Source organism: Heliconius melpomene, chromosome 15 (genome assembly GCF_056956725.1).
Source record: "Heliconius melpomene rosina isolate 202511_hmr_F chromosome 15, ASM5695672v1, whole genome shotgun sequence".
Taxonomy (NCBI): domain Eukaryota; kingdom Metazoa; phylum Arthropoda; class Insecta; order Lepidoptera; family Nymphalidae; genus Heliconius; species Heliconius melpomene.
This window is the reverse complement of record NC_140403.1, coordinates 896,936-910,405: the sequence shown is the minus strand read 5'-3', so window position 1 is coordinate 910,405 and position 13,470 is coordinate 896,936. Positions and strand designations below refer to the sequence as shown.

General features: G+C 34.1%; 1 protein-coding gene across 2 annotated transcripts in view; it reads right to left on the bottom strand.

The window, feature by feature from the left end:
* The window catches only part of zip (myosin heavy chain 10), a 69,294-nt gene that overhangs the window by 6,767 nt on the left and 49,057 nt on the right, over positions 1 to 13,470 (bottom strand). The window contains exons 4-22 of one of the 2 annotated variants that reach the window (XM_085198694.1): positions 11,119 to 11,142; positions 10,630 to 10,650; positions 10,405 to 10,497; positions 9,893 to 10,322; positions 8,467 to 9,806; positions 7,690 to 7,860; positions 7,301 to 7,468; positions 6,869 to 7,015; positions 6,231 to 6,359; positions 5,874 to 5,994; positions 5,318 to 5,551; positions 4,698 to 4,868; positions 3,121 to 3,283; positions 2,269 to 2,407; positions 1,970 to 2,101; positions 1,600 to 1,765; positions 1,146 to 1,249; positions 691 to 819; positions 10 to 258 (exon numbers count right to left, since the gene is read on the bottom strand). In XM_085198694.1, coding sequence (XP_085054820.1) covers positions 10 to 258; positions 691 to 819; positions 1,146 to 1,249; positions 1,600 to 1,765; positions 1,970 to 2,101; positions 2,269 to 2,407; positions 3,121 to 3,283; positions 4,698 to 4,868; positions 5,318 to 5,551; positions 5,874 to 5,994; positions 6,231 to 6,359; positions 6,869 to 7,015; positions 7,301 to 7,468; positions 7,690 to 7,860; positions 8,467 to 9,806; positions 9,893 to 10,322; positions 10,405 to 10,497; positions 10,630 to 10,650; positions 11,119 to 11,142 — 4,131 coding nt within the window. The remainder of the gene's footprint in view (positions 1 to 9; positions 259 to 690; positions 820 to 1,145; positions 1,250 to 1,599; positions 1,766 to 1,969; positions 2,102 to 2,268; positions 2,408 to 3,120; positions 3,284 to 4,697; positions 4,869 to 5,317; positions 5,552 to 5,873; positions 5,995 to 6,230; positions 6,360 to 6,868; positions 7,016 to 7,300; positions 7,469 to 7,689; positions 7,861 to 8,466; positions 9,807 to 9,892; positions 10,323 to 10,404; positions 10,498 to 10,629; positions 10,651 to 11,118; positions 11,143 to 13,470) is intronic. The other variant, XM_085198695.1, reaches the window with a different exon arrangement.

Below are 13,470 nucleotides of genomic sequence, written 5' to 3'. Positions count from 1 at the left end.
AAAACAAACCTGCAAATCTCTCTCAAACTGCGCCCTCATCGCTTGCATGTTAACCTCCAAACGTAACTTGGCGTCTTCCGTCAACTGGAGGTCATCTTCTATCTCCTCGTTTTGCGCTTTGAGCTCAGCCAGCTGTGACTCCAGGGCTCGCTTGGCTTTCTCCAACTCATGGACGTTTTTGTCCGCTGTGCCTTGAGTGTTGGCCAGTTCGTCCAGCTCGGACTGGAGGAGACGTTTCGAACGTTCAAGTTCTTCAACCTGTTGGTAAAATGTGAAATTTATAAGAATTTGAATAGTAATACTATTAAGATGAAAAAGAAGAAACAAGCTGTGAAACTAAAGAAAGAAATAAAAATGTTGATGAAAAAACAAAATAAATAAATTAATAGTTGTGTTGCATTCTTCAAGTTAATCTATTATATTGCATATGATTACAGATAAACAAATAGATGTAGTAGAGCAGCAGTACAGCGTCTAACTGTAAACGCGACGGTTGTGGGTTCGATTCCCACTGGAGGGAATGAACAATTCAATATTTCTATTTCCTTGCTCTGGTACCAAGGCGAACCGCAGCATCGAGTTGCGCCACCCTCCACGCAGTGTCCTAAAACTAGGTTCTTCTGCCTATGTCACATATATGCAAGATACAGCGTGAGGACAAATAAAATCTTAAAAAAAAAAATAACCCACTTTCTCAGCCGCAATATCCAAATCTCTGGTGAGTGATAACACTCTAGTCTCTTTATCACGAGCGTCTCTCTCTGCAGCATCCCGTTCCGCCGCATTCCTTTCAGCCACGGCACGTTCTTCTGATAACACCTAAAATAAAGGAAAAACAGAGATTATACTAATAGTTTGTTCTTATTATTGATGTTGAAGAAATAACAAATAAATACGAATGTTTAAAAAAATTAAGGCAGGATTCATAATAAAAATTAGTGTAATTAAAATTGGAACTGGATACAAGAAACTTTGTTTAGAAAAGTGGGAAAAATAAATCGTTAATGCCGTAACGATTTATTTTTTGTAAAAAATTGAGACTGGATTCACAACTAAACTATGATTGTGTAAAAAAATTGATTGAGACATAGGAATAGAGTTAAATTTAACACTTTTAAATACGATGAAATATATAAAGAACTTGCCTTATCAAAGTTCTTCTGTTTCTTCTCCAGTTCGAGGACCTTGGCGCGTTGAGCGCTCAGCTCTATGTTGGTATCTTCCAACTCTTCTTGAATCTTCTTCTTGCCTAAAATAAATGGTAAAAAAACAATATTTAAAAGAAAATATATTCCCTTTCTTTTTCTCTATTACTAAAAATGTATTAAAGAATATAGAATGAATGAATATTTTGATTAATTACAATGATAATATTATTAAAAGTATATATGATTATTGTTAACTGAAATTTTACTAACAAAAGTTTACATCATTTTAAACTATTTTTGGACCCATTTGGCCAGTAATTTACAAAATAATTATACATGTAACATTTAACAAAGTATAACACATTTGAACATGCCAATGAAATAAAACTACACAGATATTCCTAAATATAAACCTTATCCCTAACATGCAACATAAAAAAAAACAACTCACTCTTGTCCAATTTATCGTTAGCCTGTCTAATTTCATCGAGTTGTAAATGTAACGCTTCCATATCTTTAGCCAATTTCTTTCTCTGCTCCTCCAATATGGCAGCCGCTTCTGATTCTTCTTCTGCTTTCTTTTTAGCATCTGCCACTTGCTGGGTTAGGGTTGTCACCTGAATTTATAATTAAAATATTATAAACAATAGTATTCAGTATAATACGTGATTTCTTTTTTTTTTTAGTTTTACGCTTTATTCCGCGTATGCAACATTTTAATCTAGTTATATATCTAATACTCTTAAACGTCAATAAGTAAAGCTCTTTTTAACCGACATTGAAAAGGGGGAGGTTATAAATTCAACTAAATGTTTATTTACCTGTTTATCTAAATTCTTCTTGGCCTCTTCCTCCTCGTCGAGCTGGTCTCTCGCCTGCTCAAGCTGCTGTTCCACGTTGCGAAGACGTGTCTGGAGGGACAGCTTCTGTTTGGTTTCTTCTTCTAACAGCGCCTGTTTGTTATGTGCACGTTAGTGTGCGTTCCAATTTTTTTTCACAAACATTACTAAACACATTTAAATGAAATTGAATTGAACTTTATAGTAACATAGCTTATAAATAAAAATAGCATATAGATTCAAATTTATATAAACATTTCGACCAAACAGCTATAATATACCTGTAGTTCTTGATGTTGGGATCCAGCTGTAGCAGCTTGTTTAGCTGCAGCCGACGCTTTGAGCTCGGCCGCCTCCAGCTGTTGCAGAGCTTGTTCAGCTTCGCTTTGCAGGCGAACGCATTTATCTGCTAGCTCCGATCTGGAAATTATAATATTAATATTATAAATGTATTAGGTTTGGTGTTTTTGGAAGTCGAGGACTAAGCCCAAGACCTATGTTTTAATGGACAAGTTCACGTTTTATATGGTTCAATCATTTTTTGTTCATTGTAGTGGCGACTGTGGGTTCGATCTGCACTCGAAGAAATGAATTATTTATTTAAATTTATATATCGAGGCAAAGCGCGGCGTTGAGTTTCGCCACTCAACACGCAATGCTTCCAGAATTCAGCGGAAAGTGGAGAACGGAATATCTTAATACTAGGTTCCCTCTGTCTTCCCTGCTGTGTGCGGAATACAGCGCGAAACTGATTTAGAATTTATTAAAATCATAAAGAAACTCAGCTTTACACTTTATCCCGCATTTGGCAGCCCAGCCTGAAAACACCCCGTTGTCCCCTATCCGCCTAAATCGGAACAAGTGACTGGTGGGACCACATTTTTTTTTATATTATTCAAAATGACGGTAGATTCTAGTCACTAGGTTTTGCCTCCCTTCCTTGTTTGCTATGAAATTAATTAATTAATACTTAACGCTCAACGTTGAGTTTCGCAACTCAATACGCAATATCACGAAAATTCGGCGGTGCGTGGAAAACGGAGCGTCTTAACACTAGGTTCCCTCTGGCTATTCTGCTATATACAGGAAACAGCGTAAAGCTAAAAAAAACTAAAAGTTAATATAAATGGTACCTGGCCCTCTCAACATCTTGCAGTTTAGCAGCAATATCTTGCAGCTGCGCCTCGGCCTGCTTGCGGCGTCGCTCGCCCTCCGCGCGGCCGGCACTCGCCGCTTTCAGTTCCGTTGCCAGATCGGCATTTTCCGCTTCGAGCGCTTGTTTCGCTTTTTCTAGCACTGTTTTTTTTAGAATTGGGTAAGTATTAGTTCGTAATGTAATATAACGTGAAGTAAAAATCTTACATAATTTATATATTTTGTACTAAACATCGAAAATACGATGTATATTATTATAAAATTAACGTTTTTTACAAATAAGTCAAATAAGGAAATACTAATAATTTGAAATGCAAATAATATGTTGCCTGATTTAATTAATCTTTTTCAGACTTTTTTAGACTTAGAAGTTGAATTTAATGCAAAACTTGTAGCTGACAATTACACTGAAAGTACTTCGGATGCACCAACTATTATCTTTTATACCATTCCTTATTATTATTAATACAAAGCGTAGAAATATGAAATTAGGCATGATTCCTTTCAGAGTAAAAATAAGTGCTTAAGCAAGAAATTCCTCAAAACTCAAACGAGAGCGACATAAAATGGAATTCTATACTTCAGTGCCCCATACTTTAACCAACGAAATAAAAAATTAAAGACATACCAATAAAAAAAATTTAAATAAATATATTTTAAACTTAACAAATAATAACAAACAATATACCCGTAAACATAAAAATCTAATCAAACATACTAACAACAATTATGATCACTCAAATCTTTGTTCCCCTCGGGCAGAGTGGTACCATTGCACATGTGTTGCCAATAATCCCTAGTGGAATTAAACGCGTTACCCTCCTCATGCAAAATCGGGTTTTCCACATCGAAATTATCATCTTTGGACATGCCAAATTTCACATTTTTCTGTCTGCGCTCTTTATTGGCCATTTTTTTTATAGAAAAAACAAAATTACATACAAAATTTCTGGTAAACGACACACAAAAGATATGTTAATTGACATTTTTGAAAATTTCATTTTGTCATTTTGAGATGACATGGGATTTATATGAGTTTTAAATTTAGATCGCTTGTTTTTATTGTATGCCTGTTTTTGTTGTTATCTTAAAAAAATTATGGGAAGACAATTGCACCTAGAAATGTTATTTAACTGGGAACTTATCTAAAATCATGAATTTGATAGTGATTAATGTAGTATTAATTAATAAGATGTTGGTAATTTTTGCATGAAAAATAGATGCTATTTAATAAAGTTCTAAAATTTAATTAACAGGGCTAAATTTAATTTACAAAGCTTTACTTAATTTAACCTTAATATCGTTTTTAGTAATGCTAAAGTATAGCATAACTAAAAATAACCACTCCCGAAATATTAACTACTTACAATCAACTGACACTACTTTAACACAAACAGTCAGTGATATCAGTAAATCTGACGGGATCCCTTTTTCTAAAATAATTTTATACTCTCTCTATTTTTAGAAGTAATAATCAGTCTGCAGAGTCATAAATAAAAATATAGTAATATCACCATTTCTCAAAGACTTTAATACTATCTCTAGGTCGACTTACCAGCTTTAGTCTTTTTGAGCTGATCATGCTGTTCATTCAGAAGTTGCAGCTCCTGGGAGTGCTTGTGCCTCTGGTCTGCGAGCGCTGATTCGTGGGACGAGGCTTCTTCTTCTAGACTACGTTTTAGTACTGCCACTTCTTGTTCGCGTTTCGATCTTAATTCTTGTTGGGCTGGTAGAAAATATCATTTGGCATTAGTATATAAATGCTTTATTCAGTAATTAAATGTTACATATACAGAGTGTATTATAAATTAGTTGAAATATGGAAGAACAAGACAACAAAATATAAATTATAAAGATGTATGTATAATATATAATTTAATTTCAAATGTCATTTATAAAACACCCCTCTCTTTTTACATTATTCTTAAATAAATAATAAACTAAATTACTACATATTTTCAAAAACGCGTGTTTTTCCCGTTTTTTTTAACTTATTATTTTTTTACTTATGAACATCTAAAGATCTCGCTTCCTCTACCGATCTATCTACATATGAATATCTAATTGAGAAGTAAAACCTAACCTGGGGATCTCCGATATTGCAATTATCCTATCCTACTAATAATGTGAAATTTGAATTTGTTCACAATTAAAATACAACAATCAAACCCATACCAGCCGTAGTATCCAATGAGTCCAGGAGCTCGCTCTTTAAAGCCTCCAACTCTTCATTCAGATCCCTCCTCAGCTTTTCAGCCTTGGTTCGAGCGGCCCTCTCGACCTCCAGGTCTTCGTGAGCTTCTGCCAAAGCAGCTTCGGCTTCCCTTGCAGCTTTCTGAGCGGCAGCTCGACCAGCACTTTCTTCATCCACTCGAGTCATTGCTGATGCTAGTTCTTCTTCGCGTTTTGCTGTTTCATAAAATGGAGGCATAAATATTAATAAAGGTTTATTTTTTGATTTCCTCGACTGATTCGACTTTGACTAAGTGTCGACATTGAATTAGGAAATCTACAATTATCGCGTTTTCAGCCAGAGGCTGTCCCACTGCGCCACAACGTCATCAATATATTTTTTAAAATATATATAATAAGAACTATAATGATCATGATTTCTATATAAATAAACCAATAAAAAATAAACAAATATGTTTATCTGTTATCTCAAGTAGGAATCGAACCCATAATAATGTAAATTACATACAATTATAAAAAATATATTACACAAACTTACTTAAAACAATCTGCAATTCTTCCACTTGAGCTTTTCTTTCGGAGAGTTGTTCTTTAACGTCTTGTAATTCCGTTTCCAACTTCCTTTTAGCTCTGTCGGCTTCTTGTCGTAACTGGTGGTCCTGGGTTCAAAAAAAAATCCATGTAAAATATACATGTGTCTGTTACAAACAAATTGCAAGTAATAAATCTAGGCATTGTACATTATAGATCATTTTTTTAAATATATTTTTATACTTTTGTTTCTATATATTGTTTTTCTCTGTTTTTTAAAATTACCCAAATTCTTTTTTATCAAATACATTCGTATCTATGACATGTATATATAATCATACACTAAAATTCCCAAAATATTTACCTTAAGTAATTTCTCTTCCAATTCAGCGATGGCCGATTCTTGCTTGGCCTTCAATTTACTCAAATGCTTAGCCTTCTCTTCTTCTTCTGCTAATGCTTGTGATAAATCATTGGCACGCTCTTCTAAGATCTATAAACATAAAAACAAATTAATATAAAACAATTTATAAGTCAATTTATAAGTCTTTAAACAATCTATTTTTTAGCGTCACACTGTATAGCAAGGTAGGCAGAGGGAATCTAGTGTCAAGACACTCTGTTCCCCATTTTACACTGAATTCGGAACGCATTGCGTGTTGAGTAGCGACACCAGAGCGAAGAAATGAAAATATTAAATATTTCATTTCCTCTAGTGGGAATCAAAACCACAACCTGTCGCGTTTACAGTCATACTTTGTACCCCTGCGCCACAACCAGCTAACTTCACGCATTATCCTCCATATAACAGCGTAGACAGAGGAAACCTAGTGTTAAAACACTCTTCCCCGCGTACCGCCAAATTTTCGAGATATTACGTGTACAATAGCGGAGTTCAACCCCACTCTTTGTATAGTTACCAAAGCGAAGAAAACATTTTTTTTTCTAGAAAACTAGAATCGCACACATAACCATCACATTAAAAGTCAGTATGTCTATTACCTTTTTCTCCTTAACCATTTTCTGGTTAGTATCTTCACTGAGAGCTAGATCCTCCTCCAGCTTCTTGAGCTTGGAATCACATTGGACACGTTCAAGCTGTAATTTCTGTCGTGCTGCTTCTTCTTCTTCCAATTGTTCTTCCAAGTCCTGGAAGATCATATTTTTAGATATTGTGTTTATATTTACAAAAACATACAACAATTTTATATTATATCTACATTTATAGCTAGTCGTAGTCGTAGTATAGTCGTACGCAGTAACGAAAATTAACTATTAAAGTAATATTTAATTTAATATATTAAAATAAACTTCACTTATCAAAATTAAATTAATTTCAATTACAGTACATTAATTAAATAGAAAGTACTACATAAGAATGCTATATTTAGTTAAAAAATATAACATCAAAATTATATAAAAGTCCCACTGTACCTGTATATTAAGCTGCAATCTTTTCTTCTCCTGCTGTAAGGAGGTGCATCTCTCTTCTTCTTCCTCTATTCTACCTTCCAAGTCGTGTAGTAGCTCTTCCAACTCTTGCTTCCTTGCTGCAGCCCGGGCTCGGCTCTCTTCTGCCTCGGCACAGAGTTCTAATTCCGCCTTTTGACGAAACAGTATTAAAATATAATAAAAGAAAATTGAAATTATTTTTATGAAGGTATACAGAGACTGTGACTTTAAATAAGAAGTTAATGTGGATATTTTTATAAATAATATAAATTATGTTCCATTACCAACAAATGTGTCAGAGAATATAACATATTTATAAAAATTTTTTTACCAAAAATAAAATAGGGAGAAAAAGGGACCCTCAACACTACCTGCAATTGTTCAGCCAGCTGAGTTTTCTCAGCACTTGCTTGTTGGTACTTTGCTTCGTACTCTTGACATCTCTTCAGTTGATTGTCCAATCGGTCTCTTATTTGACGGAGCTCGTCCTCCTTTTGGGTTAGTTTCTCTTCTTGTTTTGTCACTTCTAACAGAGGTTTCACCTAGAAGTTTTTTTTAAGATAAATTACTTTTGTAATAGATTTGGGATAGATTTTTGTAAGATGTGTAAGAAAAAGTATATTTATATAGAACTATAACCGACTATTATGAACTAAGTAACGTTAATAACGTTACTTAGTTCATAATTTGAAACAATCAATATTTTTTAAACATACCTAAGAACAGATGTGTACAGATGTGACATACATACATACAGACTATACTATAATTATTAGATAAAAGGTTCAAATCCCATATAATAATGACTAATAGCATTCCTCAGAACAAAGCCAAGTATCCATATTGTAATTCAAGAATGAGCCCTGAATAATATATTATCACGTGCTTTTTGTGCTTTCACGTTTCAATAACAAATGGTATATTATAATTATAATAGTGGAATGTTTCCAAAACACGAACTGTTTGTATGAACATCAGAGTTTATACTAAAACAATGCTATTATATAAGAGTGTATCTATAAAATCACGATTAATACTACACAATAATAAAATATTGTTATCAAGAATTGTGAATAATTTCGTACTCGAAATTATTCACAATTCTTCTCTGGTCTAAAGAACTAGTCAATGTGGTAAAGAATACTTACTTTGATATACAATCTCCACCATTGCCAATTCCTCAGTTTAAGATAAGCGGCACAGTTTCTTTGAATGATGCGTATCGCATTCAATTGCTGTAAACGTTTCTGGTAGTTCCTCCTCGCGAGATATCCACGACAGAAGGCTTGGAAGTTCACTATCAGATCTGTTATTTTATAATCTCTTTCCTCTTCCAAATGGGCTAGAACTCCAGCCCTGAAGAATATTTTCGACTGTCCAACTCGATATAAGTTGTGATCAAGTTCCAAAGCCTCGATCATTTGCTCGCAGGCTTTCTTGCCGTCCATGAAACCTTTCGGTATTATATTCGGCGTAAGAAGTTCGTAACGTTGTCTGAATTCTTGGAAGGGAATTCTATTGGGGAAGCCCTGGCGACAGATTCTGATACCTTCGAGCACACCGTTGCATCTGAGCTGATCCAGAACTAATGCCGCTTCGATTTTACCCGCTTTCTTCTCATGATTGGGAATGATACATCTGACAAAATTGGGATTAGTATTCCTCAAAGTGGCCATAAGTTTGGTCAGTTGCTCCTTGTATAATTGAGAAACTGTTCGGAACATGCCCTTCCTTGTTCTTGCTCCAAATTGCGTATCAGTAAGGGCCTGTTGAGCCATGCCTACTATTTCTGCGTCTTTCCAAATATGGCACACAAACGGATCTTGCGATGATTGAAGACAAGAAACAACATTCTCGTTCAGAGGATCCATATTCTTCATCAGCCATTGAGCCGCTGAATAATCTACTTTGCCCGCGTAATGTATAATTGCGAAATCGGCAATTCCACGGAAATCGGTCTTCATGAACTTAGGATGTACCGAGTGTGACTGTACGAGCTTCTCGACGAAAGTTTTGTCTGTGGCCTTGGGGAACCAACATTCTTCGTCTAACAGGGCCATAATTCCCATGGGTTTGTCGATCAAGTCTATAGTTGGTTGCAAATCTAAGCCAAAATCGATGAATTTCCATTCAATTCCTTCCCTCTGGTATTCCTCTTGTTCGAGGATAAACATAGTGTGATTGAAGAGCTGTTGCAGCTTCTCGTTTGTATAATTGATGCAAAGTTGTTCAAAGGAGTTTAGATCGAATATTTCAAAACCAGCCATATCGAGGATGCCAATGAAAGACGCTCCTTGTCTTTTCGTCCTGTCCAACGATCTGTTAATCCTGTTGACTAACCATCTGAATAATCGTTCGTAGCAAGCTTTACCGATGGCTTCCACGGAGAACTCTACTTGCTCTTTAGTTTGTGCTTTAGTTACAAAATCACGACCGACTTTTATTCTGGGTTTCAAGAAAGCTTTAGTCATTTCTGTTACAGAAAGACCTGTAAAGAAAACATGAAAATGTTATAACGTAGCCTAAAATTAACTTTGACTAAAAAAAATCTGGCTAAAATATAAAATATCTTACCAAGTAAATGGGCGATTTTCTGTGCGACAGTATTATCAGGTAGCGTGGCCTGATCGGAATTTCTCTCTTGTTTGAATTGCATCGAACCAAACAGAAGTACCGCCGACACTATTCTAAATATCGAATTAAAATCTTCATTATTCATGCCCATAATATTCATAGATTTGATTGTAGCTTGGAATTCAGCTGCATCGTCGATACCGGGAACTGGTAAAGCTGCATTGCTTAAGAATGGGTAACTTTTGGGATCTTCTAGTATGTACTCTCCCTTCTGTTGGGCCGTGGCACCGGCGAGCAGTTGGTAGAAGATGTGGAATGTCCTCTCATCTTTTGCTTGTCTAATTGCTCTGGACTTCTCCAATAAATACGTTTCGATGTTAGCGCCTGCTATAAAGCCTGAGGCGTCGAAGTTGATTCTTATAAATTTACCCTAAAGATTGATAAAATGACTTATAAACATGTTTCAGTTATAATTTATAACAATTTTTATTTCAACAATTTTTGATACTTACGAATCGAGAAGAATTATCGTTCTTGACTGTCTTAGCGTTACCGAACGCTTCCAAGATGGGATTCGCTTGTAGCAATTGCTGTTCCAGTTCACCCTGCAATTGTAATTTTTCATAAAAATACAAATTAAAATGTATATGAATAAAGTTTCAGTTAATCATTTTTTCTATTTAATGGCAGCGAATATTATATTAAACCGACTGAATTTTCTGAGCGAAGCGAATTACCTCGAAAGTCGGCCCGTTAGTCTGTTAGCATAGCAGCGTGTAATGAATTGAATGATGAATTTTAGTATACGAATACCATATAATCAGCTTAAAATTTAGTATTTTAGCACTTTAATACTACTTTTAATTTAAAACTAGAAGCATTTGCAATATTATAAGCCAATTTGGTTAACTGCATATTCACAAAAGACTCTATACCAATTTTATATTTATATAGCTTTGTTATTATTAACTATTGTTTCTATAAATACAAATAAATATTTCTAATAATTCATGGACAATAATAAAATATGAGGGGTTAAGTTAACAAAAAGCCTACTAACATAAATAACATAAATAAATATTTAATATAGCTCCTCAACCTATACCTATTATAAATTGTAACAAAATATATACATATATATATATTATAAAAGATATATAATCCAAAAAAAACCACCAAAGATTCAAATATACAAAAATCTTAAATCTCTTATTAGGTCCACTTACTATGATCAATTGCGGTGAAGGTCCCTGTTGAGTTCCAGGTCGCGTAGAGTAGAAGATAGAAAATAAAAGAAAATATATTACAAAAATGTGCCTTTTTAAAATGGAAATGGTGTAATTTAGTGATAGTAATCATTTCATATTCAAGAGTAGAGCGTAATTAAATGATATGAAATGAAACTTTTATATTTTTAAATGAATGTCTGCGTAAAAATGTTTTAATTATTTTTACTACTTTTAAGGGAATGTATTACTCCTAAATTATTAGCGATTAATCCGATTACGATAAGTAGTTTCGTTTAAAATTCTTAAAAACCGCAAGAACTATCAAAATTCTCTAACTTAATTCTATGACATATTTGATTTTTTAACTCTACAAATGCGCTTTAATTACAATAATAGAATACTGAAAAGCAGCAGAAATTTTCCTATTTTTAAAGATGTGTTTAAATATTATTTTACTTAATTTAGACTAAATCTATATAAAAAATATGAGAAAAGTTATATCTTTGTCTCAAATGAGAATCGATATTTCTATTAACGCTGCCATACAGGGTAGGCTTTTGTGGGCACAAGATTATTCTGGGGTTGGCAAGGACCGCCCGGTCTTCTTATCAATAATAATACTAAGTAAATATTTATTTTTTACTATTATTAAATTTAATTCTTAATAAATTGCCACCGAGTCTATTTCTAATAATTTTCGTTGCAATAATATACTTATATAACAGTGCAATTCCAACTCCAACTAGAAAATATCCAATATAGATGAACTTATCGAGTAATTAATTATACATACAATTGTATAGAACACAATACGTTCCCTTCAGTTAAGTATAAGGAATGTTTCAATAAACTATTAAATCTAGAAGTCATGATAACGCCGCATATACTACAACATATATAAATGTTCGCTTCAATGTAAATTTGCCAAGAGGTATTATGAAAACATTCAATTCAATTTCACATATAAAATTACTACTTTTTATATAAATAACTTTCTTAGAGCTTAGCACAAAGGTGTCACTGTAGCGCGACGGTTGTGGGGTTTGATCCTCGATCGATCACTCGAGGGAATGAATAAATATTTATTAATATTTTTATTCCTTCGCAGACCAAAAGGCCAAAGCAAAAGCCTGGCGTTGAGTTCTGCCACTCAACACTCCATCCCTCCAGAATTCGGTGGTGGGTGTCTTAGCTCTACGTTCCCTCTGCTTACCCTGCTGTGTGCGGGATACAGCGTGAAGCTGATTTTTTTTATTACCAACTACCAACATCTTTCATGGTACAGCAGTTGGCAAAATTGTGACTAGACGCAATAGTTATAGATTCAAATAAGTACATAATCTATTTCTATTTCTTACATATTATATTATTAGTAATTATTTAATTAACTATAGTTCCCCGTGGTAAGATCACCACCATTAAAGATCTTTATAGTCTTTGTGACCATTAAGTAATTATTTTTACTTTTTTTTTATTAGCTTCACACTGTATCCCGTACGTAGATAGGCATAGGGAATCTGGGAACCTAGTGCTTAGACATAGACATTCCCCACTTTCCGCCGAATTCTGAAAGCGTTGCGTGAGGAGAAAGGCGGCGATATGAAAATAATAAATAGTGGGAATCGAACCCACAACCGCCGCGTTCACAATCGCACGCTTGTGTCACAGTACCACGACTCACCTCTAACAAAAGAAAAAAGAATAAATAAACAATTCAATTAAAACTTCACAACTAATTGAAGTAAGATAAACCTATCATAAAGACATCTAGCTCCGAACAGGGCTATCTGTATTCCTTATAAGTGTTGAACACTTACGCAGAAACGATATTAGCATTCTACGAACAATACATCGCATTCTTTTATTATCTAGCAATGTGGTAGAGATAATTAGTAAAAAGAGTTCTTACAATTATCCTATTTAAAGGAATTACATTATAAAGGCGGCGTTTAGTTCCGCCACTCAACAGGCAATATCTCAAAAAAAAATATCTGTATTTTTATAAATGTTTGCACGGCTTTGGGTTTAACACTAGGTTCCTTCTGTCAAGCAAGGTGCTTCCATAAGGACACAGTGTGAAGCTAAAACACACCAATATTCTTCCTGTTCCTATTCAAGTTACTTCAATTAAATGTACTAAAAAGAATAAGAAAAGGAAAGATTAATTGTAGGGAAAGTAATAAAAAATCTGTAATATTCTATTTTTCACTGTTTGCGAATCAAGAGGGATTTCTTCTTTTTCAATTTTACGCTGTATCCTGCATGTAGCAGGGTAAGGCCGAATTTTACAGAATTTTAGGTAATGCGTGTTGAGTGGAGAAACTTAACGCCCCGCTTCGCCTCGACACC